At 38.2% G+C, this 24,424-nt stretch overlaps 1 protein-coding gene across 1 annotated transcript in view; it reads right to left on the minus strand.

Annotated features, from left to right (window-relative positions):
• Window positions 1–24,424, minus strand: part of SMYD3 (SET and MYND domain containing 3) — a 716,195-nt gene that overhangs the window by 525,758 nt on the left and 166,013 nt on the right. The window contains exon 3 of the mRNA XM_055323766.1: window positions 14,764–14,827. Coding sequence (XP_055179741.1) covers window positions 14,764–14,827 — 64 coding nt within the window. The remainder of the gene's footprint in view (window positions 1–14,763; window positions 14,828–24,424) is intronic.

Genomic DNA, 24,424 nt, shown 5'->3' on the forward strand with positions numbered 1-24,424 from the left:
CAGCATATAATTAAGATTGTGTTCACAATACTGGCTGTAATGTTTTCTGTTCTCAAAGTTGAAAATTAACAAAGATGTCCAATAAGCACAGATTAGCATGAAAGACAAAGGAAATTGAAATGTTGCATTAAAACACAAAGACAATGGGAAAAAGAGTTTTGGATGGAAAAAAAGGAAATGGAGACATCTATGATGATTCCACATGTCAGTACATACAAGACTCAGGAATGACTGGAATCTCTACATTTTCATGTTTTATAGTATTTATAGTGTCTCAGAACATAAACTAATTCAGTAAACCAGTAGCTCTCAATGGGGGTAACCCAATTAATATTGAGGGTTGTTTGGGAAATGTATGGGGGCATTCTTATTTGTTAGTATGCCTGGGGAGAGACATGGCACTGAGTGGCCAGGAACCAGAGATGCTGGACATCCTGTGTAGGATAGTTCCATACAATGAAGAATCAATACTTCCAGGGGTGCCTGCGTAGCTGAGTTAGTTGAGTGTCCAGCTCTTGATCTCGCCTCAGGACATGATCTCAGGGTCATAGGATCAAACCCCCTCATCAGGGTCTGCCTGCAGAGAGGGGTCTACTTAAGGATTCTCTCTCTCCCTCTCCCTCTGCACCTCTCACTGCTTGCATGCTTTCTCGCTCTCTCTAAAAATTAATTAATTAATTAATTGACTAATCTTTTTTTAAAAAATCAACTGTTTCAAATCCAAGATGACTTTTAACTATCCAAACATTCTATAAAGGAGACAAACTTGTTTCTTTCTTTTTTTTTTTCAAACTTGTTTCTATTTATCAGAGCCTGGAACTAAGCCTCCTTTCACATATAAAAACAAAGAGCTTGTTTTTACACTGCCTTGATAGCACTGAATTTTCTAGGTAAATCAAGGAAAGACTACATTTTAAGAACTCTAGCTAACGTTATTTAATATTTTATAAAAGCATATCACTGAAAGCAACAACACCTGTGGTATTTGAGGTACCCATAAGAACGTATTTTCTGATCCTGCATTTTGTACTTCCCTTTCCAAGGTAACTGTATAGCCAAAAATATCCGACTTCTCAATGATGTTCTCTAATCTACTCATGCCTAAGCATCTATATACTAAAATATGTATTACTCCTGTTGTGGTGAGCACTGGGTATTATTTGTAAGGGATGAATCACTAAATTCTACTCCTGAAACCAATATTACACTGTATGTTAACAAACTAGAATTTAAATAAAAATTTGAAAAAAATACATAAATAAATTTTCATTTTTTTCTCCTTTATGTTCAAGTTATAGCATTATATTAATATTGAATTTAAAAATATGTAAGTAGCTAAGTTGTATTAACTATGGAATTTCATTTCAAGATAGTAGAGAGGACAAAAAAATAATTATAATAAAAAGGTAAAAGGACACCTGAGTAGCTCAGTCAATTGAGCATCCCACTCTTGATTTCTGCTCAGATGATGATCTCAGGGTCATAGGACAGAGCCCAGAGCTGAGCTCTGTGCTCAGCAGAGTCGGCTTGAGATTCTCTCTCCTTCTCCCACTGCCCCTCCCACCACTTGTGTGCTTGCTCTCTCTCTCTCTCTCTCTCTCTCTCTCTAAAATAAATAAAAACTTTAAGCAAAAAGATAGAGTTAGGTCTGAGAGAGCTGAAAACTGCAGAGTGAGAACAATGCTACACAGGCATATACAGCACATGCACATGCACACACACATACACACACACATAAAAATATGTATTTAAATTCACAGCCTGAGACAACTGAAAAGATTCTGACAGTAGTGATGAGATAGGATCAGGTGTCCAAATTCTTTTTAATCACTACAAAGGATCTAAACTAAATTAAAAGGGGAGGCCATTGTATATGCTAAACAGAAGAAACAAAAAAATACTATCCTATATTTACTAAACTATTAAACTGTTGTCCTTTAGGAATGAACATTTTATAAGACTGAGGTGTGGAAAATGTTTCTAAGCAGGACATCAAACCCAAAAAGGAAAATATGTATATATTACACTACATTAAAAATAAATAACTTTTTGTACATGAGAAAGAACAACCTAATACCACAAGCAAAATTGAAAGATAAAGGACAAACCAGGAGAACAAAGGCTACACTATGTATGTTGACCATGTTAAATGTCTCTAAAATGAAAGGAGGTCTTAACAAAATAACTAAAGAAATGATGAATATTTCAACAAAAAAGTAAGGGATATGAATAGAAAACCCAAGACTAAAAAAGAAAAACAATAATTTAAAAAAATAGATGAAACACACCAGCAAGCAAAGGAATGTGAAAAGAAAGAAGATAACAAAGGCAGCCTTAGTTCAGCAAAGGTGAGTGAAACTAACAGTATTTGGAAGGGTCTGGGGCCAGTATAATGAAATGGGAACATTCCAGCCTTATCAGTAGAACTGTAAGGTTTTCTAAACTTTTTTTTTTTTAAATGAGAGAGAGAGCACGAGTGAGCTCCTGTGCAAGCTGCAGGAGGGCCAGGGAGAGAGAGAATACCAAGTAGACTCCACACCCCATGTAGAGTCCAACGTGGGGCTCAATCTCACACCCTGAGACCATGACCTGAGTAGAAATCAACAGTTGGACTCTTAACTGACTGAGCCCCCAGGAACCCCTCTAATCTTTCTCATAGGTGTCTGGTAATGAACAGAAAAACTCTTATGTGCATATTGTTGGCATATAAGTAATATTTATAATGCACTTAATCCTCACAAATGTAATTTATGTACAGAAAAAGTGTAAGAATGCTCATCATACATTTCTTTATAAAACTGAACTGGTAATAATTTTTTCAGCTTTTCCTAAAAGAAAAAGCTATTTTTGCCTTTCTCCTTATGCTTTCCCACAGTGTTTGAATTTTCTGCAAATATCATGTTATTATATTTACAAATAATAGTAAATATAATTATCTTTCTCATGTCTAACAACTGTCATTCAAGGAGAATCATTTTTACATGAAAGAGGAAGCAAAATTACTGTTCAGTAAACACTTAAATATTTTGGAAAATCTGCTTATAACTCAAAGAATGGTGTAAATGTATTAATTTTTAAATGTTAAAAAATACTTCACTGAAATCTTCTGTAATGCAAAGACTGTTTTATTGGGTTAGCTTCATTCATGTCTGGTTTTTAAAAATAAATATACTACTGGGCCACCTGGGTCAAGTATCTAACTCTTGATTTTGGATCAGGTCATGACCTCAGGGTCCCAGAACTAAGCCTCATGAAGGGCTCTGTGCTCATCATGGAGTCTGCTTGAGACTGTCTCTCTCTCCCGCTGACCCTGCCTGCATTCTATAAATAAATAAATAAATAAATAAATAAATAAATAAATAAATAAATAAATAAAATTTTTTGAAAGATAAATAAATAAGTATTCTACCAATTAGGTACACCTAGCATGTACCAGGTGTTCAATAGCTATCTGATGATTTCTTCCTAAACCAGTACTCTTTATAGAAGATATAACTTACTATATATTTATCATTATTTGAAATTAAGGCCATCCATAAAGAAAAAAAAGCAAGTAAACTCTCTAACAATACCTTCTTTGGCCAGTAAGACACGGTTTTGAATTCTAAAGAAGAGAATTGATGAAATGTGACAACAGAAAGAGAAAATCGATTTATTTCTTCTTCCTTACACAAAATTACCTTAGCACTACTATGACAATTCCCTTCCTTCCCTGGAAACAAAGTCACTACAGCTCAATAACCCACTTAAATACTGTTAAATATTCGATTTGGGTTGGAGTAAAGACTCGTTTTAAGGCAGCTTATTATTGTGTGGGATGGAGTATGACACGTATCGAGCCTGGTTTGGGTAAACACATCTAATTCATGACCTGGGCTCACCAGATATTTATTCTGTAAGAAGACTAGGTTCAGTAATCTCTAAGGCAGCCTCCCCGTTATAAAATCCATGATGCTGTAATATCCATAGAAAAAGATATCTGAATTATATGTCAAAATAGGTGTGAAATCTGCTACATTAGGCTTACAAAGAGCTGAAAATTTGGAACAGTATTTTCCTCAAATTTCGGATCACTGAGGATAAAGAAATTGGTGTAAAATATGCAAATAGAAAATGAATTCTTTTTAGTCATGTATTCAGCAATTGTATTTATCATAAATACCACTACCTGAACAACTTCTGTGTGAAAGATTGTTATGGTCTTTTTACCACAAATCACAAACAATATAGACAGAGATTTTCTATGACCAAAATGTCAGGTAGCTGGGTTGCCATGAAACCTGTGGGAAAAAAAAAAAAAAAGGAAGAGAGAGAGAGACCCAATAGTTATTCTGGCCCTCACAAACCATTCAAGAGCCAATAGGGACACCTGGGTGGTGTCTGTATTCAGCTCAGGGTGTGATCCTGGAGGCCTGGGATTGAGTCCCACATCGGGCTCCCTGCATGGAGCCTGCTTCTCCCTCTGCCTATGTCTCTGCCTCTCTCTCTCTGTATCTCTCATGAATAAATAAATAAAATCTTTAAAAAGAAAGAAAGAGAGAAAGAAAGAAAGAAAGAAAGAAAGAAAGAAAGAAAGAAGCAAGTGAATAAACGATATCTCCTTCTTCATGCCTCCAAAATAGCCCAGTAATGAACTGAAGGTGGACAAATACATGAAGGTCTAAAAAGTTGGAATCTGGAAAAAGAAAATTGGAAAGCAAAGCTGGGTGCCTCAGCTGACTGACAGGCATTGATTAAAATCTTGCATTAAATCTCCTTAGGGCACACAAGAGACCTAGTGATAGACATTAGACTTATCACCTTCAAAGCTTACTGAATTCTGCATCAAATGGAGAACAAGAGTGCCTTCCCAGTAGCCTTAATCAAATTAGACAGGTAGAGCCAAATATAAAGACGGAATGAAGCACAAGAATCATCGAAGGGCATTAATTTGACAGAATAGACAAGAATCAAATATTACTTCTTAAAAAAAATGGAAATTACAGTCTCCTGGTTAACTGAGGAATCACATAATAAATAATAATATTAGTGCCCCCAGAGTAAATCAGTGATCATCTAGTGTAGGACCCAGGTCAAATCCATTCTGTCATCTGCTTTTATAAAGTTTTATTGAAACATAGCCACACTCACAATTTACACTCCCCCTCCTTTTCACATGATGACAACACAGCTGAGTAGTTATGACAGAAAGTATTTATTATCTGGACCACTCTAAAAAAGTTTGCCAACCTCTGATCGGGATAAAGATCATACGAAGATGGGGTAACCTTATTAATATATTTAAGCTAGAAAGAAAAAATAACTCATTTGCCTCTACAGACTTCCAATCTTTTTTCTTTGAAAGAAACTTCCATGCTAGATTAATCAGAATGTCAGCACCAAGTTCTAGCAGAACATGAAGATGGAGCACATTTTAGTTCCCAGGTAAAAGTAATTAGCAAGTTTCTAACTCCCGAAGTGTATTAGAAGGGCCATCAATGAATGAGGAGTTTAACTTCGTGTTTAGAAGTCAGAAGGTATGGGTAAGACAGGCTATACAAACAGAGCAGTGAAGGCTACACCAAAGTGCAGTTACCTTCAAAGTCTTTTCTGAGGGGAGTCAACCTACCAAGCAGAAATCCAGCAAGGATCTAGCATCAAAGTATACATCAGGCACAGAAAGGAACTGAAAAGTAGCATTAAAAAGAGAGACTTAACCAACAGTCTGCATACCAAACAGTCTGAAAACAGCTCCTTGCTACTGGAATGAGCAAGAGGAATGAATGAGCAGAGGAATGTCAAATGGAGAATCAAGCTGAATTTGACACTAATATTTCTGCTGCAGAGATTTGTCTCAGCCTTCTCTTTGGTCTTCCTGGCCCTGGCTCACCCTAGGATGGCTTCCTTGATAGCTGTCTCATTCCTCCAGGGGCTGAAGGCTGTGACCCCTTTATTACAGACAAGGAAAGAGATCCATGCACACACAAAGACTCCGCAGTAAGCAATTTTTTTAAAGAATTAGTTATTTGGGGGTTGGATAGGGGGAGAGGGAGCCAGAATTTCATGCTGCCTGATGCAGAACTCGATCCCAGGACCCTGAGATCATAACCTGAGTTGAAATCAAGAGTTGGACACTTAACTGATTGAGCCACCCACCTCTAGACAGGGCCCAACTTTGTGTTCCAGAACAGAATGTAAATATTAATCTTGACAATACAAAAGTGAAGGCACAATTGGTAAATTATGGGAAATAGAGTGATAAGAAATAGGGGGATATGTGGGAACACTAATATGTTCACCTTTAAAAGTAGAGAATAGAGAGATACTGTCTATAAAATAGATCTCCCTTATCCATGGATGTCTGAAACTGCAGATATTACCAATCTCTGTATACACACACACACACACATACACACACACACACACACACGTAACTCTTTTCTGACATATAAGTACCTCGATAGTGTCTACAGTGTGAAAACGCTGGACAAAGACATGATGCATGACCCACATGGGAGGAAGAGGACAGTGCGGGACGGCACAAGACTTCACCACACTACTCAGAACAGCATGTAACTTAAAACTTATGAACTCTTTATCTCTGAGATTTCCCATGTAATATTTTTGAGCTGCAGCTGACTTTGGGTAACTAGAAATGCAGGAAGGGAAAGCACAGATAAGGGGAGACTACTAAACTTCATAAAGCAGAACTGGAGGCTTGCTCATACTATTAAAGTTACAAACGTGAGAAGAGGAAATTGAGCTTAGCAGATGTAAACAGTTATCTCCAAACTAATGTGGCCAAAGCAGATTCTTCCCATCTCTCACATGGTTTTCCCCATGTCATGAATGCAATCATCATCTCTTCAGTTGGAAAAGCCAAAAACAAGTCTTTCTTGAATCTTCTCCCTCCCCAATCCATATTCATCCCATTTTATCTATTTCATGCAGTTTCAGCCCCCCCTCTGAGCTCCACACAAATGTATCAGTTGCCAATTTAACATCTCCAACTGTATGTTCAATGGGCACAAACTCAAAACCTGGATGTTAAGGCTTCCTCTCCCAGAACCTGCTCTTCCCTCAGATTTCTGTAAGTCATTAAATGGCACCGCCATTCACCCGAAGCTGCTCAGGTCATAAAGCTGACATCACCTCTGACCCTCTGACTATTCTTTTTGCCTCACCTTTTATATCTAACCTATTGGCAAACACAGTGCTACAATTTCAAAATAGGTCTCAGATCTAATCATTTTTGACTCTCACTGCTCAAACTCTAATCCAAACCATCCAAGCTCTTGACTAGATCAGTACTAGCTCAGTGCCAAGCAAATGTTGATCTCTTAAACACATGAATGAATGCATCTAGGGGCAAATTCAGGCAGTGCTTCCTTCAAAAGTTACCCTGAATTTACCAGACCTTCTTTGTTGCCACTACTGTTGTCCTAGCCACCAATATATGATGACCAGACTTCTGGAATAAGCTCCTGACTGGTTCTTCTCCCCTACCTTTACTCCCCTGTAAGCTATCCCCATAGCAGTCAGAAAGGTTCCTTTAAAATCTCAATCACACCATAATATTGACTCTCCTTGCCCCCTGAGAACCCTACTGTAGCAGCCCGTCACACACAGAACAAAAATGTATATCTTTAACCATAGTAGCATATAAGAGCCTTATCATAACCTGGCCCCTCCTATATCTCCAACCTGATCTCCTACAACCTCTTTGTAGCTGCCTCTGGTCCACCATCTGGCCTTCCTGGCCTTCCTTAAACAAATCATATCCATTCCTGCTTTTCCATTTGATGTACAACCGGCCCGAAACTCCTTTCTCCCAATCTTGGCATGCCTTGATTACTTCTTTCAGGTCTCCACTCAAATGTAACCCTGACAGGTCTTAGATCAACGGACAGATTGATAGATGACAAACAGACAGACAGGTAGGTAGGTAGCTAAATAGATAAATACATAGGTAGGTAGAAACAGATCTCTTTAGAAATAGTATAGATACATCCATCTCTCTCAATATCTTTATAATTGACATATGAAGATACATACATGGAGATATGTATATATACACACACACACACACAAAACAGCCTCCAATCTCTATCATTTTCTACACTATTTTAGGCATAAAGATAATATTATATATCACTCTATTAATTTATGATGTCTCACCTAGAAAATGTAAACTCCCCTGGCCAAGGGCTTTCTTTCTGTGTCTTGTTCAATAACATTGCATCAGAGCCTAGAAAAGTCCTGGTGCTGACCCTAATATTTGCTAAGTAAATCAATGGATGGATGAATCCATAATCAAGTCCTTCAGATCTTCACTTACTGGCTTCATTTCCAACTCCTATTTTTCCTTCCTTTTTTTTTTTTTGAGACTTAATTGTTTTAGAGCAGTTTTAAATTTGCAACAAAATTGAGAGGACAGTACAGAAGATGCCCATATATTCCCTACCACCACACATACATAGCCACCTATGTGATCCCCATCAGATGGTACATTTATGACAACAGATGAACTTATAGTGACACATCATTATCACCATAGGTCCATGGTGAACATTGGTGTTGTCCATTTATGAGTAACAGTAAAAAATCTGTTCCAGAGCTTTCCATTGCTGGCCACTTTTGGCAATTAGATCCCAGGTCAAATGTCACCTCTATAGGATGTCCTTCTGTAATCACCTTTTCAAAGGTGAGCTCATGCTCATCCAAAGCACATTCACTCATATAAATGTGGACATTTGTCATTATCTGTCTCACTCCATTCCTATAAGCTTAAGGAAAGCCAGAATCTTGGTGACTTGCTCATTGCAAACTGCCCACCACTCCAACCCCCAGAATAACTTAGAACAGGGACTAGCTAGTAGCTACTCAAGAAATATCTATTGGATAAACTCTGGGTGGATAGAGGTTAAGCAATAACTATATAGGAAGAGGGAGAAGAAGGAGATGCTGATGTAGGTGAGCTAAATCCCCTTATCTACCACTTCAGGAAGTCAATCAATAATGCCTACACAGATGGCTCAGGAAATATTTCCCTGTCTCACATATATGTAGACTCTAAAAAGAACCAAATCAGATACAGACAACAGAGAGGTAGTTCCAAGAGGCAAGAAGTATGCTATAAGGGGAATTGAGTATAAGCAGACAGAAGGTACAAACATCAGGTTAGAAATTAAAGAGTCCTGGAGATATAATATACAAGACGGTGACTAGAGTTAATAATACTGGTATATGGGTGTGTGTATATGTATTTAAAAATAGGCTCCACACCCAGTGTGGGGCCCAACGCAGGGCTTGAACTAACGACCCAGAGATCAAGACCTGAGATGAGATCAAGAGTAGGATGCTTAACTGACTAAGCCATGCAGATGCCCCAATACAGTACTGTATATTTAAAAATTGCTAAGATGGTAGATCTTAAAAAAAGTTCTCATAAGATGAAAGATTATAATTATGTGTGGTGATAGACGTTAACTAAACTTATTGTGATGATCACTTCACAATATATACATATATCACATCATGCTGTACACCTAAAACTAACATGATTCTGTATGTCAATTATAATTCACCTAAAAAAATCAAAACATAGGGATCCCTGGGTGGCGCAGCAGTTTAGTGCCTGCCTTTGGCCCAGGGCGCGATCCTGGAGACCCGGGATCGAATCCCACGTCGGGCTCCCAGTGCATGGAGCCTGCTTCTCCCTCTGCCTGTGTCTCTGCCTCTCTCTCTCTCTCTCTCCCTCTCTCTCTCTCTCTCTCTGTGTGTGTGTGTGACTATCATAAATAAGTAAAAATTAAAAAAAATCAAAACATAGATTACTACAGATTATTTAAAGATAAGTTAATATTTTAAAATCTAATTCTAAACAAGTATTGCTAATGTATGTATTCACTCATTCACTTAACCACTCATGCTACATCCACATCAGTGAACTATACAGAGTACCCCTTGAACAAGCCTGACCATCTGCCTGCAAAACCAGCCAATTAAACCAATAATGAAGATAATTTCTGTGTGAAAAAGGAGGGACACAAACTAGTCTCAGAAGTTTAGGAAAGGAGGGAGTGACATTTAATCTGGGATATAAAGAATAAGTAGCAGGAGTTCAGTAGCTGGGGGATCAGGTCTGGGTCCAAGCCCAAAGGCTCAGAAGTAAAAGCACGGCAAAGTCCACAAGCTTGAATTTCATCCTGAGGAAAAGGGCCAGGGTCTTCTACAGGTGAGTGACAGAGCATGCTGACACTCTAGGATAAAACAGTTGCTTTGGCTCCCATGTAGGAAGTAGAAAAAGAGCTGGCAGGGGGGCAAAAACTGCAGTCAGTGTAGCCGAGAGCACACACAGATTGCTGGTGGTGGAGAGGCTAGAGAGACGCAAACCAATTTAGATCTTAGATACTAAAATCAGCAGGATATGTTCATTAACTAGGCATGGGCCAAGAAATGATATGAACCAAAGATGATTCCAGCCTGGCATCTCGGACTGCTAAGTGGTTGGTGAATTATTCACTGAGGCTGAAAATTGTGAAGAAAAGCAGATTTGGGTGAAGATCATGCATAAAGTCCTGCTATATGGCAACTAAGATATGAGTGCACCACCAAAGTAGAGGTACACTGAACGTATGGGTCTGGTGCTTGGGAGAAAGGAGAAGGTTGGAGAATGATTAATATACAGATGCCAAGTGAAGTCATGGGAGCAGATGGGACCACTCAGCAGGTGAATGCAAAGGAAGCAGAGACAAGCGTACGGCCCCAGACGTTTGTAGAAGTCAAAAACAAATATGATCAAATACTTTCAACCCTTATATGGTATTCTCTTTTTATTTACAATTAGATAGAAAGCCAACTCCTCTACAGAACACTCAGTGCCTGTCCTATCTGTCTGAAGCCAGGCACAGGGCTATTTTTGAAACAAACAAAAGGTTTGGCTTTCTGCATTATTACCATTATTGAGTGTGATATTCTAAACCCCAATTTATTAGATCACCCTGTTAGTGCCAACTAATATGAGATTCATCATAATCGAATCAGATCATTCTGTAACTAAGCATAAAATGTGAACCCACAAATAAGATTTACATTTTTTAAAGAGATCTATAATTATTAACATAAAATAGAGCCTCTCCCTGCTAATATAGTATTTTTTTAAAGTATATAAATTACAATTTGTTACAGTACCCGGCTGCTTATTTTGCGTGGCAATTAATTCAATTAGAAACATACATTTTATGAATCAAATTAAATCCAGCAGAGGTAAAATAGCAATTGGTGAATTAGCTTGAAATTGGTTTATACATTAAAAGAAAACTTAACCTGCTCTTCCTCTTTCATCTCAAAATCACCTGTAATGTTCTGGTAATATAGAAATAAGGGCAGTCCCGGTGGCACAGCGGTTTAACGCCACCTGCAGGCCAGGGCATGATCCTGGAGACCCGGGATGGAGTCCCACGTCGGGCTCCCTGCATGGTGCCTGCTTCTCCCTCTGCCTGTGTCTCTGCCTCTCTCTCTCTCAATAAATAAATTAAAAATCTTTAAAAAAAAAAAAAAAAAGAAATACGACTGGTTCCCCTATATTAACTCTCTATTGCATTATATGATATAATAAAGTGTACACAGAGGAATACAAAGCCACTGATAACAAACTACAGTAGCCAGTATAAGAAAGAGTACTGAACATAGCAGTCAATATATACATATCTGTGTACACTACATATGAAGTGTAGACTAAAGTTTGGCATGTATCCTCCACTCAAAAAACAAACACACAGAGATTACCTCTGGAAAATAGAAATAGGAATGAGAAAGGAAGCTGGAGGAAACATTCACCCTTCTTCATTTACTCTTCTGTTTAAAAATGAAATTTGAGGGGCACCTGGGTGGCTCAGTCAATGAAGGATCTGCCTTTGGCTCAGGTCATGATCTCAGGGTCCCTGGATCAAGCCCTGCATCGGGCTCCCTGCTCAGTGGGGAGTCTGCTTCTCTCTGGCCTCTGCCCCTTTCCTGCTCATTCTCATTCTCTCTCTAATACATATATAAAATATTTTTTAAAAATGAAATCTGGAAAGCAATGACACTGAAACCAACATTAGGAGCGCGAGGGACTCTACACTTCATAATACCACAGTAGCCTCTTTGAGATAACTCGATGCCACAGCCCCACACATCAAATGCTAAGCTAATGAACCAAAGTTATGTTCCTCCAGGGCAAACATATTATAGATTTTATGCTACAAATTCACATCCTCTCTATCAATTTCCATTCGGAGGGCATTCACCTCCTGTTCATTACTGTTCAGAGTTCAGTTTGTCAGTTTAATTTTGTGAGGCTTTGTAGGAACCACAATAATTACAATGTTTAATTCTGTACCTGAAGGGTGAGCTAAACAGAGCTGTTTAAATGCATATGTTCTGGCCAATCTTTGACTCCCATCCTACCTCTACAACCATCCCATTCCTTTCTTATACACAAGATGTGAACTAGTTGGCTTATGTAAGATATCTTTCATCTTACTAGCTATTTTCCATTACTTTCTACAGTACATCTGACAATGATATTATTATTGATGTTCAGTAAACAGCTAATATATGTGGTAAAAGTATATGCACAACAATGAATCAAAATGACATACCCACCCATCAAACTCCCTCTACACATTCTAATCAGATAATGGATGTTTTTTTCCTTGAGTGTACTACAAAAGGAGGAAGAACCATTGAAGAAAAAACACTCATAAAAACAGAGGAAAAATAATAAATGTTTAGGTCATTGAGACTATAAAGGAAGTTCAGCCAAAGATATATGTAATTTGAAGGTTCTATATACAGTCATCTTAATTTGAAGTTCCCTGAAATGAATCTCAGTTTCACATGAATTAGATAACATCACTATAAAATAGACTATCTAGAACTTATCTTGTAGAAAAAAGAATGTCTTTGCTTTCATATTTTGCTTTTTCTTATTATTACTAACAATCTTACATAAAACTGGTGTCTTTCTGTGACAGAATTTTTGCTTTACAAAATGAAGCAAAAATAATCCAATTATTTTTCACATTCCATATTTTTATTAGGAAAGTGTTACTTCTAACCTTCTATATAAGTATTTTTTTTATTTTGTGTTCCTTGGGGATAGGATGCTCCCTTATTAAAAACAAAACAAATGCTAGGAAAAAAAATGTGGCTACAATAGGAAACAGAAAGCTACACCTAATCAGAATGTAAGAGCAAAAATAAAATTTGGGTGTGGAAGAGAAATTAAGAGCTCTGGATACTGACTATCCTGGGTTCATTTCCCAAATTCCAGGGCCTATTCAGTGTAGGATGTTTGGCAGGTTGCTTATGATTCTGGAGCTCAGTCCCCTTACTGGTAAAATGAGCACAATGATAGTGATCCCCCCAAGATTCTTGTAAGAATAAACAGAATAAAACAGTACTTGACACACAATAGACGTCTCGTAAATATTAGCTCTTATTGGTAGTACAGATTAGGAAACTGAGGCCCAAAGAATTTACAGGCTTTCTTGAGATAATTTAACAAGCTAATTGCATAACTGTCATTAGAACTTGGTTCTTCTGATTAATTTGTACACGTATGTTTCTTTTCTGGTAAGAACACTATTTGCAGTCTGGAGACATTACTTTCAAAGGAGAAAGTGAGATAGCAGAAAAGCCCTCAGATAAGTATGGCCTAGATGTGAAAAAAGGAAAAGAGGAAGGCTAGGTGTGTGGGGACATACTCACACACTCCAAAATGAGAAACAAAAAGGATGGGTAGAAGGTTGAGAGCAAGTGACACAACATAAAACCTCCAATTACACTTTTTATTATGATGCAATTCATTATAGTATAATTGCATTTCTTATGAAATGATAAGGTTAGAAGAAAAGGTTATGTTGAATGTTAATTACACATCCTTTGAAGAATTTCAAAACCATTAACAGTGATACTCTCACAGACTCTGTTGGTTGTCCTAAATAAAACTCTTGGAAGGCAATCTTTAAAAATTCGAAATCAAGCTCCCATTTACTCATCGATACAGCCAGGAAGAATTTATCCTACAATTAATTTCTGGAGGTGTGCAAAAATGTGCAAAAGAAGACGCTTGGTCCATTACTGGGAGTACCAAATATTGAAAAAAAAGTTAAGTATTCATTAATGAGGAAGAAACAATCATGGTTCATTCACATAACAGAATCAGATGACAACAAACGGTCCTCTAGGCAGATTATAAAATGAAAAGGAGAATTTAGGTATACAAGAATAATCCAACTCTGTTTTTCTAAACAAAGAATATAAAAATGTGAATGTGTCTGCACAAGAAAATACTGCAAAGACAAAGAATAAGTTTAACAGTGGATATATCTCTGGGCAATGAGACTGAGGTCAGGAGGACAAGAAGAGAGGAATGAACTTTTTTTCACAATATATGGATATTATGTATTTAGTTTATATATAAAGACTTCATACATATATGAATTTTTACCATACACATTATTAACTTTTAAATTGAAGGAAAATAACAAGTTAAAATTAATCAAAGATTGAAAAAAAAAAGAGAAATTAGAGCAGAGACCTTGAAAGTTTCACTTGAACATTCTTTTTATTTATTTATTTCGGAGACAGAGAGTATGAAGGGAGGAGCAAAGAGAAAGGGAGAAGTAGACTACAGACTGAAGTGGGAGTCCAACACAGGGCTCGATCTCATGACCCTGAGATCATGACCTGAGCCAACTGAGCCACCCAGGTGCCCCTGTAGCTGAACATTCTTACCTGACACTTAGCACTACAGTATTTGGCAACTCGGCATTGAGAACATCGCATCAGTTTTTCCTTCCTGTTAAAAAAAAAAATAAATTTCACATTAGGAAACGAGTGAAAATCATCTATGATTGAAGAAAGAAATACACATCAACCTACCCTACTGACACCAATATGTTCGGCTCATCCCATCTGTACAGTACTGTAAGATTCAGATTTTCACACCAATGAACATCTTTCATCCTTAATGTGAGACATGGACATAATAGCTAATGATCTCTTTTTATAAATTGTAGTAAAATGAATATAACAAAATTTACCACCTCACTTTTAAGTGCATACTTCAGTGTGTTAAAAAGATAATTCAAGGTCCAAAATGGAGTCACTTATGCTAAGCCCCATATAATGTTTGAGATGTAACTAGTTTTGGCTCTTCCAGAAATGGAATCTTAAAACAGTCAATCAGGGGGTGCCTGGGAGGCTCAGTCGGTTAACCATCTGCCCTCAGCTCAGGTCATGATCCCAGGGTCCTGGCTCCCTGCTCACCCCTATAGAAAGTGACCTTGCAAGAATCAACCCATTTTCTCACCTAGTATTATTTCCTTGTTTCTGCTCTCTTCTGCCTAAAGATGTCTTTCATTTTGTACAGCATAATAGGACTACTTTTTATCTACTACACTGTGGCTGCTGCCCAATTCATGAACTACTGAATAAACCCCAAAAGATCTTTAAAATTTACCCAGTTGAGAGATGCCGGGGTGGCTCAGTGGTTAAGTGTCTGCCTTTGGCTCACAGTCGGACTTGATTCCAGCGTCTAGGGGTCAAGTCCCACAGCCTGCTTCTCCCCCTGCCTATGTCTCTGCCTCTCTGTGCCACCATGAATAAATAAATAAAATCTTTAAAAATAAAGAATAATATCTACTCAGTTGAATTACGTTTCTTAACAAATGGCATTAAGTACATTCACACTGTTGTTCAACCATCAGGACCACTAATGTTCTTTTTAATTAAAAAAAAATCATTAAAGTCAGAGATTCCCAGAGTCCAAAAATTTTACATCATACAGATTTTAATGTCTCCATATTAAATACAAAATACAGTGCCATCAACTAGCTGGAAGTATCTATACTCTTCAAACATTAAAATTGTAGAATTCTTAACTTTTCATATACTTTAATTATGAATATATACTCTTTCTGGAAAATGACTTTAAAATTCTACTAAATCCAGTTACTACTTTAGACATGCTGAATTGTGATGCTCAAAAGTTATATCCCCTATGTAAGAAAAAAGCAAAAATGAAAGAAAATTGAATTATAAAATAAAAATAAATATGATGATAAAATTAATAGCAATAAACAAAAAGCAGGAAGGACTATGGATACTCAGAGTAGCCAAGAGCATTAAAAGTCAAACTATAATATTAATATCAAGGATAAAATAAGAACAAATCTTTCCAAGCACTTCTAATTTGCCAGGTACTGTTCAAAGATTTTTATACCTATGACTTACACTTAATTTCAAACAGTCCTACAAAGAAGCAGTCTTACTATGACAAATTTACGGATACTTCAATTCATTTTCCTGAGATAGAAAGTAGACAGAGTAGTGCAAACAACATAAAGGGCATGTGGCAGGGATATTGAAAGAGGAAAACCAGAATCCTAAAGAGAATCAGAACTTAAACAGATCACATACTTCATTCACTTCTGGGACAGTGAGCATCAGATATGGAGCATAAAACATGGGGAAAGGTTAAAATCTAAATAAAGGGAAGCCAAAATGCTTCCCATACCAAGAACAGAACTGTAGCTGCCACATATCAACATTCCAGGCAACAATGAAAGCCAAGCAATCTGACCTTCAGGTTCTTGTTTTGACCATCACACCATACTACCACTCTTGGATAAAATTAGATAAAAACAAAATCCACCAAGGGACATCTGGGTGGTTCAGTTAGTTGGTTAAGCATCTATTAATATTGACTCAGGTCATGATCTTAGAGTCTGGGTTCAAGCCCAGGGTAGGCTCCAGGCAGTGGGCTTGAGATTCTCTCTCTCTCTCTCTCCCTCTCTCTCTCTTTCTCCCTCCCTCCTTCCCTCCCACTCTCTATCTCCAAACTAAATAAATAAACCTTAAGGAAAAAAAATCCACCCATAGGCTGTATATGAAACACACTGTAAATAAAAGGACATACAAAAGAGCATGAAAAGGATATGCAAAGCAAATATTAACTAGAGAAAAAACCTGTGTATCAACATCAATTTCAGAAAAAAAGGACTTTACAGTTAAAGATAGTGTTAGAGATAAATAAAGTTAATATTCAATGATAAGAAACTCCCATTCCCAGATGTTAAGCACCTAGTGACAAATGTACCCAGTCACAAAATATATAAAGTACAAGTAACAGCTCTAAGGGAAAAAATGACCACCATAGTAATTTAATATATATAAGGCCCTTAAAATAGTGTCTGGAATGTAGTAAGTACCATATAAGTATTATTTATTACTATAAAAATATATGAAGCCTTTTTCAGCAATTCACAGACCAGATAAAGAAAAAGGAGTTCAATAATTTACTTGATCTCATGCAATACACAGACCCTTATATCCTTTACATGACATATACATATTCCTTTTAAGCACTCACTGACCATTTACAAAAAGTGCACAGAAAGCAGACCACAGATTAAATCTCAAAAATCCCAAAGAATATGGGCACCTGGATGGCTCAGTGGTTGAGCGTCTGCCTTTGGCTTGAGGCGTGATCCAGAGGCTCCTCGCAAGGAGCCTGCCTCTCCCTCTGCTTATGTCTCTGCCTGTGTCTTTCATGAATTAAGAAAAAAAAAAATCCCACAGAAACAATACCACACAGATCCTTTCCTCCAATCATAAAGGAATCAAATTAGAAATCAGTAACAAAAAGAAATCCAGGGAAATATCATATGCATGAAAGGGTAAAAGCATGTTTTTATAGAACTCAAGGATTAAAGAAGAATGATCATTAAATCAGAAAAAAATATATATTTCGTTGAGTAGGCTCCACACACACAGCATAAGGTTCAAACTCACAGCCCTGAGATCAAGAGTCACATGTTCTGATAACTGAGCCAGCCAGGTGCCCTGAAAATATATGAGATTAAATAATGAAAAAATACCAAAACTTGTGAGATAAAGCAACAATCATACTTACAGGAACTTTTACAACTTCAAATATTTACACTAAAAATAAACTGAGGGAAGCCTGGGTGGCTCAGTTGGTTAAGCAAAGGACTCCTGATTTCAGCTCAGGTCATGATCTCAGGGTCAGAAGATCGAGCCCCACATGGGGCTCTGCATTCAATGGAGAGCCAGCTTGAGAGTCTCTCCCTCCACCTCTGCCTCTCCCTCACAAACAAATAAATATATCTTCTTTAAAAAAAGAAAAACTGGGCAACCCCTGTGGCACAGCGGTTTAGTGCTGCCTGCATCCTGGGGTGTGATCCTGGAGGCCCGGATCCAGTCCCACGTCGGGCTCCCTGCATGGAGCCTGCTTCTCCCTCTGCCTGTGTCTCTGCCTCTGTGTGTGTGTGTGTGTGTGTGTGTGTGTCTATGAATAAATAAAAATCTTAAAAAAATAAAAAGAAAAAAAGAAAAACTGAAAATAAATGAGCTAAACATATAAATCAAGAATTTCAACGTAAAGATAGCAGAAAACTAAGGAAAGCAGGAAATTTCCCAACAAATCCACAAAACGAAACAGAACACAGTGACATAATAGAGGACAAGCAAAACCAGGATGGATAACATCAACAGATGTCTTGCAAGATTAGTTAGCAGGAAGTTTACAAACAAATAACATTAGAAACAAAACGGAATCAAGTCAAGATTCAGTAGACTGAAAAACAAACAGGAGAGACTTCTGTTCTGGAAGTCTGGGAATGATAGTAATGACACAATTTTTCAATCTCCGTAAAACAACAGTGCAAGCAACAACAGCAAACCTGAGTATCACTACCCACCCTAGAAAACATCCCAACAAACCCAAAATATGAATGCTGCAGCGGAAAACACTACCAGCTCTGAAATTAAATCAATCTATTTGTGGGAGAAAAACAAGAAAGGCAGATGGGTTCTCAATAAGCCTGAGAACAAAAGTAAGTCCCAAACTGCCAAAAGATACCCAGTGAGTCAAGCCAACCTGAGAAGAGGTAGCCAAAATTGGGAGAGGATGCTGTCAGCAAGAATATTCCTGAGGATGAGGCACGGGGGTACCCCTGAATGCCATCTTCCTCAGACCTGGCTCTGAGGCTCAGATCTTCCCTCATCTCCCTTTTTCTGGTATAAGTTATTCAGAAGTAATCTCCATTCTTTTCAAATTAAAAGCCCCATCTGTATAAAATGTTTCTTTGCGATTTTAAAAATTAATGAGCAAAATCAAGATACCTCAGGAGGTCAGTGATGAAGAGGTTAGCAAGTCAAACTAGGTCCTTCCCTCCCATAACTACCAACCACGGGCTTTAATGCATTTTAACACAGAATGGTGGCAAAGTAAATACGAAGATTAGTGTAAGTACCTAAATTATATAATTGTTGTTTGGATGCATGAAGGAAACGCCTTAAAACATGAGCTATTTAAATGTTCAGAGTTATTTTTACATATCAAATAAACAAACAAAATTTAAGTTCTTAAGTTTCAAAAAAAGAGTCAAGTGAATTCAAGAGAAAAGTTGTGTGTTTCATCAGAAAACCACTGAGCCTTGGAAGGGTTACTCCTTCTCTCTCAGAGGGAAGATTCAGAGCAATGGCATCCCATGAAGCAAATTCCAGCAAAGGAGAATAAGTTAAATGAGTTTTCTTCCAAACTAAAATTCTTTGGTTCTGCTTCTTTTGTACAGCCAACAAATATAAACTAAATTTGAAGATGACAAAAGTTGTGCATGTTCTAAGGTGAATTACAGTAGTCTCAGAGGGACAGAGAAGTAATAAATATAGAATTTTCACAAATTGCAGAAATATCTTGTTTGCAAAATTATTAACTCAAAGGTCCAAATAGACTTTCTGAATGAAAAGCAATCTAAGGGGACGCCTGGGTGGCTCAGCGTTCAGCACCTGCCCAGGTTGTGATCCTGGAGTCCCAGGATCAAGTCTCACATCAGGCTCCCTGCATGGAGCCTGCTTCTCCCTCTGCCTGTGTGTCTCTGCCTCTCTGTCCGTGTCTCTCATGAATAAATAAATAAAATCTATTAAAAAAAAAAAAGAAAAGCAATCTAAGGAAATAGGTTAGCAATGTATTATCAGTAACAGGAAATAATTAATTTTTTACCTTTTCCCCTCTCCACTTAAGAGATAAATAATAGTATTCTACCCTCAAATAAAAGAAGATATTAAAATTATTTTACACCAAAATTAGTGTTATCTTTTGCCCTACCCACCAAAACAGCAAAAAGGAACCCCCTATCACTTATTCATGCAATCTGTGATACACTTTAGAACAATGTTAAATCACAGAAAATTAGGTTGTTCAGTATCCCAGATACAGTCGTTCATAGAGCAAAACAAGTGAAGTCCTCTCTTCCAAGTAAAGGCTGGGACATCGCGAGTTTCTCCAACAGCATAGGCAACAGAAACGCGAAAAGGAAATAAAAACAGCGCAAAATTACTTGTTCTTCCAGCATACAAATTTAGAACTTACATCACTATATCTAAAAAAAATCAATGAAGAAAAATCAATTGTCTCCTTCAAATCCCAACAATTGTGATAATATTTAAAGGAATGTCTCTCTGTCCTTGGTTATCAGTGGGAGAAAGTATCCCAAGGTTTAAAATTGTGCCCTAAAATAATATGGGCAGGGACCAGACAGAGAAAAAAAAACTTTCCTGGAAAGCATAGAGAAAACAAACAAATCCTAGTGATTCAAATTAAATCCTCCCCAGCCCTGGCAGCTACTGAATTCATTTTAAACTTTCCATAGAAAAAACAAGGTATCTACAACACATTCATGGATAGTATGCTTGGGACACGGTAAATTATGTCTTGATCCCCTAGAAGTCTCCCAGCATGCCTTGCAGTAGAATCTCTCCTTCAAGGGCCAGCAGCACACTCACTGTTGGCCACTCTGGCCCAGGCAAAAGGCTCAGGAAGCACAGGGAAACCCAGCAACCCTTCTGCCCTCCAAAGCAGCTCATCTGGATAAAGCACAGCCCTGTACAATCGGATGCAACCCAGAAACCAATGTATGTCTTTGCAGCCTCCTCTTCTGAGCTGAAGATCCATGCCCAGAAATCTTTTGCATACTTCTGGTTCTTTTTCAAGGACCAAAATTTAGTTTGTGGTTGATCACTGTGACCTTAGAGAAGAAATCTGAGCTAAGAAAAAGAACAGACCTCATTAGGTAGAGGCCAAATCACTTATAAACTGTTGACCTTGGGAGCTCTAATGTAGTACCTTGCCATAATATACAAGGCTTTAAAGAAGAGTCTCTGATAACCATTCCTATGAAAATATTTCTTCACACAATTAACACATAAGACACTCCTGGAGTATGAGGAATACTGACTGTCTTAAGAATAAAGAGCTCTATTTTTTCAAAAGGCAAAAACCAAAATAACTAAGTGAATAAAGTCTAAATATAATTCCTAAGACAGAGAGACCACAGATATAATACTTCTATAAAGAATTTTATGATTGGGATGCCTGGGTGGTTCAGTGGCTGAGTATCTGCCTTCAGCTCAGGGCGTGATCTCAGGGTCCTGGGATCAAGTCCCACAACAGGCTCCCATAGGGAGCCTGCTTCTCCCTCTGCCTGTGTCTCTGCCTTTCTCATGAATAAATAAATAAAATATTTAAAAATAAAAGAATTTTAGGGCAGCCCGGGTGGCTCAGTGGTTTAGTGCCACCTTCAGCCCAGGGCGTGATCCTGGAGACCTGGGATCGAGTCCCACATCGGGCTCCATGTATGAAGCCTGCTTCTCCCTCTGCCTGTGTCTCTACCTCTCTCTCTCTCTCTTTCTCCCTCTCTCTCTCTCTCTCTCTCTCTGTGTCTCTCATGAATAAATAAGTAAAATCTTTTAAAAAACAAAAAGAATTTTGTATTTGTAAACATCTCTGAAATCTCAGAATCCTGACTCATTAGAAATATTTATGTCCGGGTACTCAGGTGGCTCAGTCTGTTAAGCATCTGCCTTCAGCTCAGGTCATGATCTCCAGGGTCCTGGGATCGAGCTCCATGATGGGGAGCCCACTTCTCCCTGTCCTCCCAGCTTGTGCTTTCTCTCACTATCTTTGTCTCTCTCTCAAATAAATAAATAAAATCTTTAAAAAAAAAAAGAATAGAAATGTTAACGTCAGGTACCTAAGTACTTGGTTGTTTCCTCATGGAAATTTCTGAAGCAAATGGAATTCTCCACTATGAAAAGGAGATTATTCCACACAAAGTCATGCTGTTCTATCCAAGGGTAGTACAATTACTTTTACTCTGACCAAATAAAATACACTACAAAATGCTAGACATACAGAGTTCCTTTGACATAAATATTCATAATAATATAAGAAAAGAAATCTTCCATTTTTGTCTCCAGATGGTAATTACGTTGGTATGAGCCCAAGGCTTCTTTTTAAATCACATCCACCATTCACCTAACTATCAAATAACACAAAATAGCAGACATGGTCAATATAATAAAGACTCATAGGAAAGCAGAATTGGTTTAGATTCATTTTTCTACATCCCCTCTCACTTTCTTTCAGAACCCTAACATTCAAAGTACAAAACGAGAGGGGCACCTGGGTGGCTCAGCCGTTGACTTTGGCTCAGGGAGTGATCCCGGGGTTCTGGGATTGAGTCCCACATCGGGTTCCCTGCAGAGAGCCTGCTTCTCCCTCTGCCAATGTCTCTGCCTCTCTCTGTGTCTCTCATGAATAAATAAACAAAATCTTAAAAAAAAAAAAAAGAAAAAGTACAAAACAAGAAAACGTAATGGTTAGTATTTCAGGAAAAAAAAAGGATCTATGACCCATAGGTACCATACATTCCGGGGCAAAACACAAAGTAATTCAAATCCACATTAGCACTTAGAGAAAAAGCATAGCAAGGTATCGGAGCCAAATCAGACAAGAGGGGCAGATCATCTGACTTGGGTACTTCTCTTTACACTGTTCTCTGGCTCCTAAATTAAAACTATTATACTTGGGGAGACAGTGCTACCTGATGAACACAAACTCCCAACTGTAATTCAGCAAGTGTTCAGTGACTGGCCACCATGTGGACAGCATCCTGCAAGGTCCTGTGTTGACAAATGCAAGGAGGGCACTACAGTCACAACTCCTAGGAGCTCATGATAAATGAGGACAGATCAACACATACCACTTGCAGAATCAGCCACGACACAAAACCAACTTTTGAGAAGCAGCACAGGCTATAGAACCTGAGTTGAGATGAAGACAAAGTCACATTCTGATAAAGAGTAAATAAGAGAGGATGGCAGGGCTGTTAAGGAAAAGGGAAGTCCTCATTACCTACAAAGGAAGGTGCTTGAGCTGTTTAGAGTTCAAAATCTGCAGTCCAAGTGCTAAGGTCTGAATGTGTCCACATCAAAATTCATGGGTTGAAATCTTAATATCAAAGCTGACAGGATGAGGACGCAGGCCCTTCAGAAGGTGGTTAGGTTATCAGGGTGGAGCATTCATAAATGAAATTAGTGTTCTTTAAAAGTGAGCCCAAAGAGCTCCGTCACCCCTTCTACCAGGTGAGGACACAGAGGGAAGGCACCTGCTAATAAGAAGCAGGAAGAAAGCCTCACCAGAAAGCGACCGTGGTGGCACTCTGAGTTTGAACTTTCCAGCTTCCAGAACCGTGTAAATAAACTTCCTGTGCTTAAAACTTACCCCGTCTGATATTTCTTAGAGTAGCTCCAAGGACTAAGACACCAAGCCCACTCCCTACCAGCAGTGCAACCTTGCAACTTCCCTTATCCTCAATTTCCTCTCTGTAAAATGGGATTAAGAAACCACTCATAAGAGATCCCTGGGTGGCGCAGCGGTTTAGCGCCTGCCTTTGGCCCAGGGCGCGATCCTGGAGACCCGGGATCGAATCCCACGTCGGGCTCCCGGTGCATGGAACCTGCTTCTCCCTCTGCCTATGTCTCTGCCTCTCTCTCTCTCTGTGTGTGTGTGTGACTATCATAAATAAATAAAAATTAAAAAAAAAAAAGAAACCACTCATAAAACTGCCTGGTGGACCCCATGAGATCATCTGTCCAAAGTGCCCACTGACAACGTGCTAATTAAAGCATCTAGCAGAGTTAAAACTGGGCTGCTGAGAGTAGTATTGCCAGAGTGCTCAAGATAACTTGGTCTGTATCTATGCCCTATCTGAACAGAGCTTCTTCTAGAACTATCCCATGACTTCTAAAAAAAAAAGCAAAATCCACCTGTGCCACAAATCTGGTCATCTCCACGCAGGCACACAGACAGACATTACATACACTACTACCACTTTGTCCTTGGCTCTAATTCCAAGTTTTGACCTGCATGAGAAGTGCTTCCCTGCTCAATCTCCATTCACTAAGGGGTCTGGTACTATTATTTTTTTAAGGTTTTATTTATTTATTCATGAGAGAAGCAGAGACACAGGCAGAGGGAGAAGCAGGCTCCACGCAGGGAGTCCCGACCTGGGACTAGATCCCGGGTCTC

Source organism: Nyctereutes procyonoides, unplaced genomic scaffold (genome assembly GCF_905146905.1).
Source record: "Nyctereutes procyonoides isolate TBG_1078 unplaced genomic scaffold, NYPRO_anot_genome, whole genome shotgun sequence".
NCBI classification, from domain to species: Eukaryota; Metazoa; Chordata; class Mammalia; order Carnivora; family Canidae; genus Nyctereutes; species Nyctereutes procyonoides.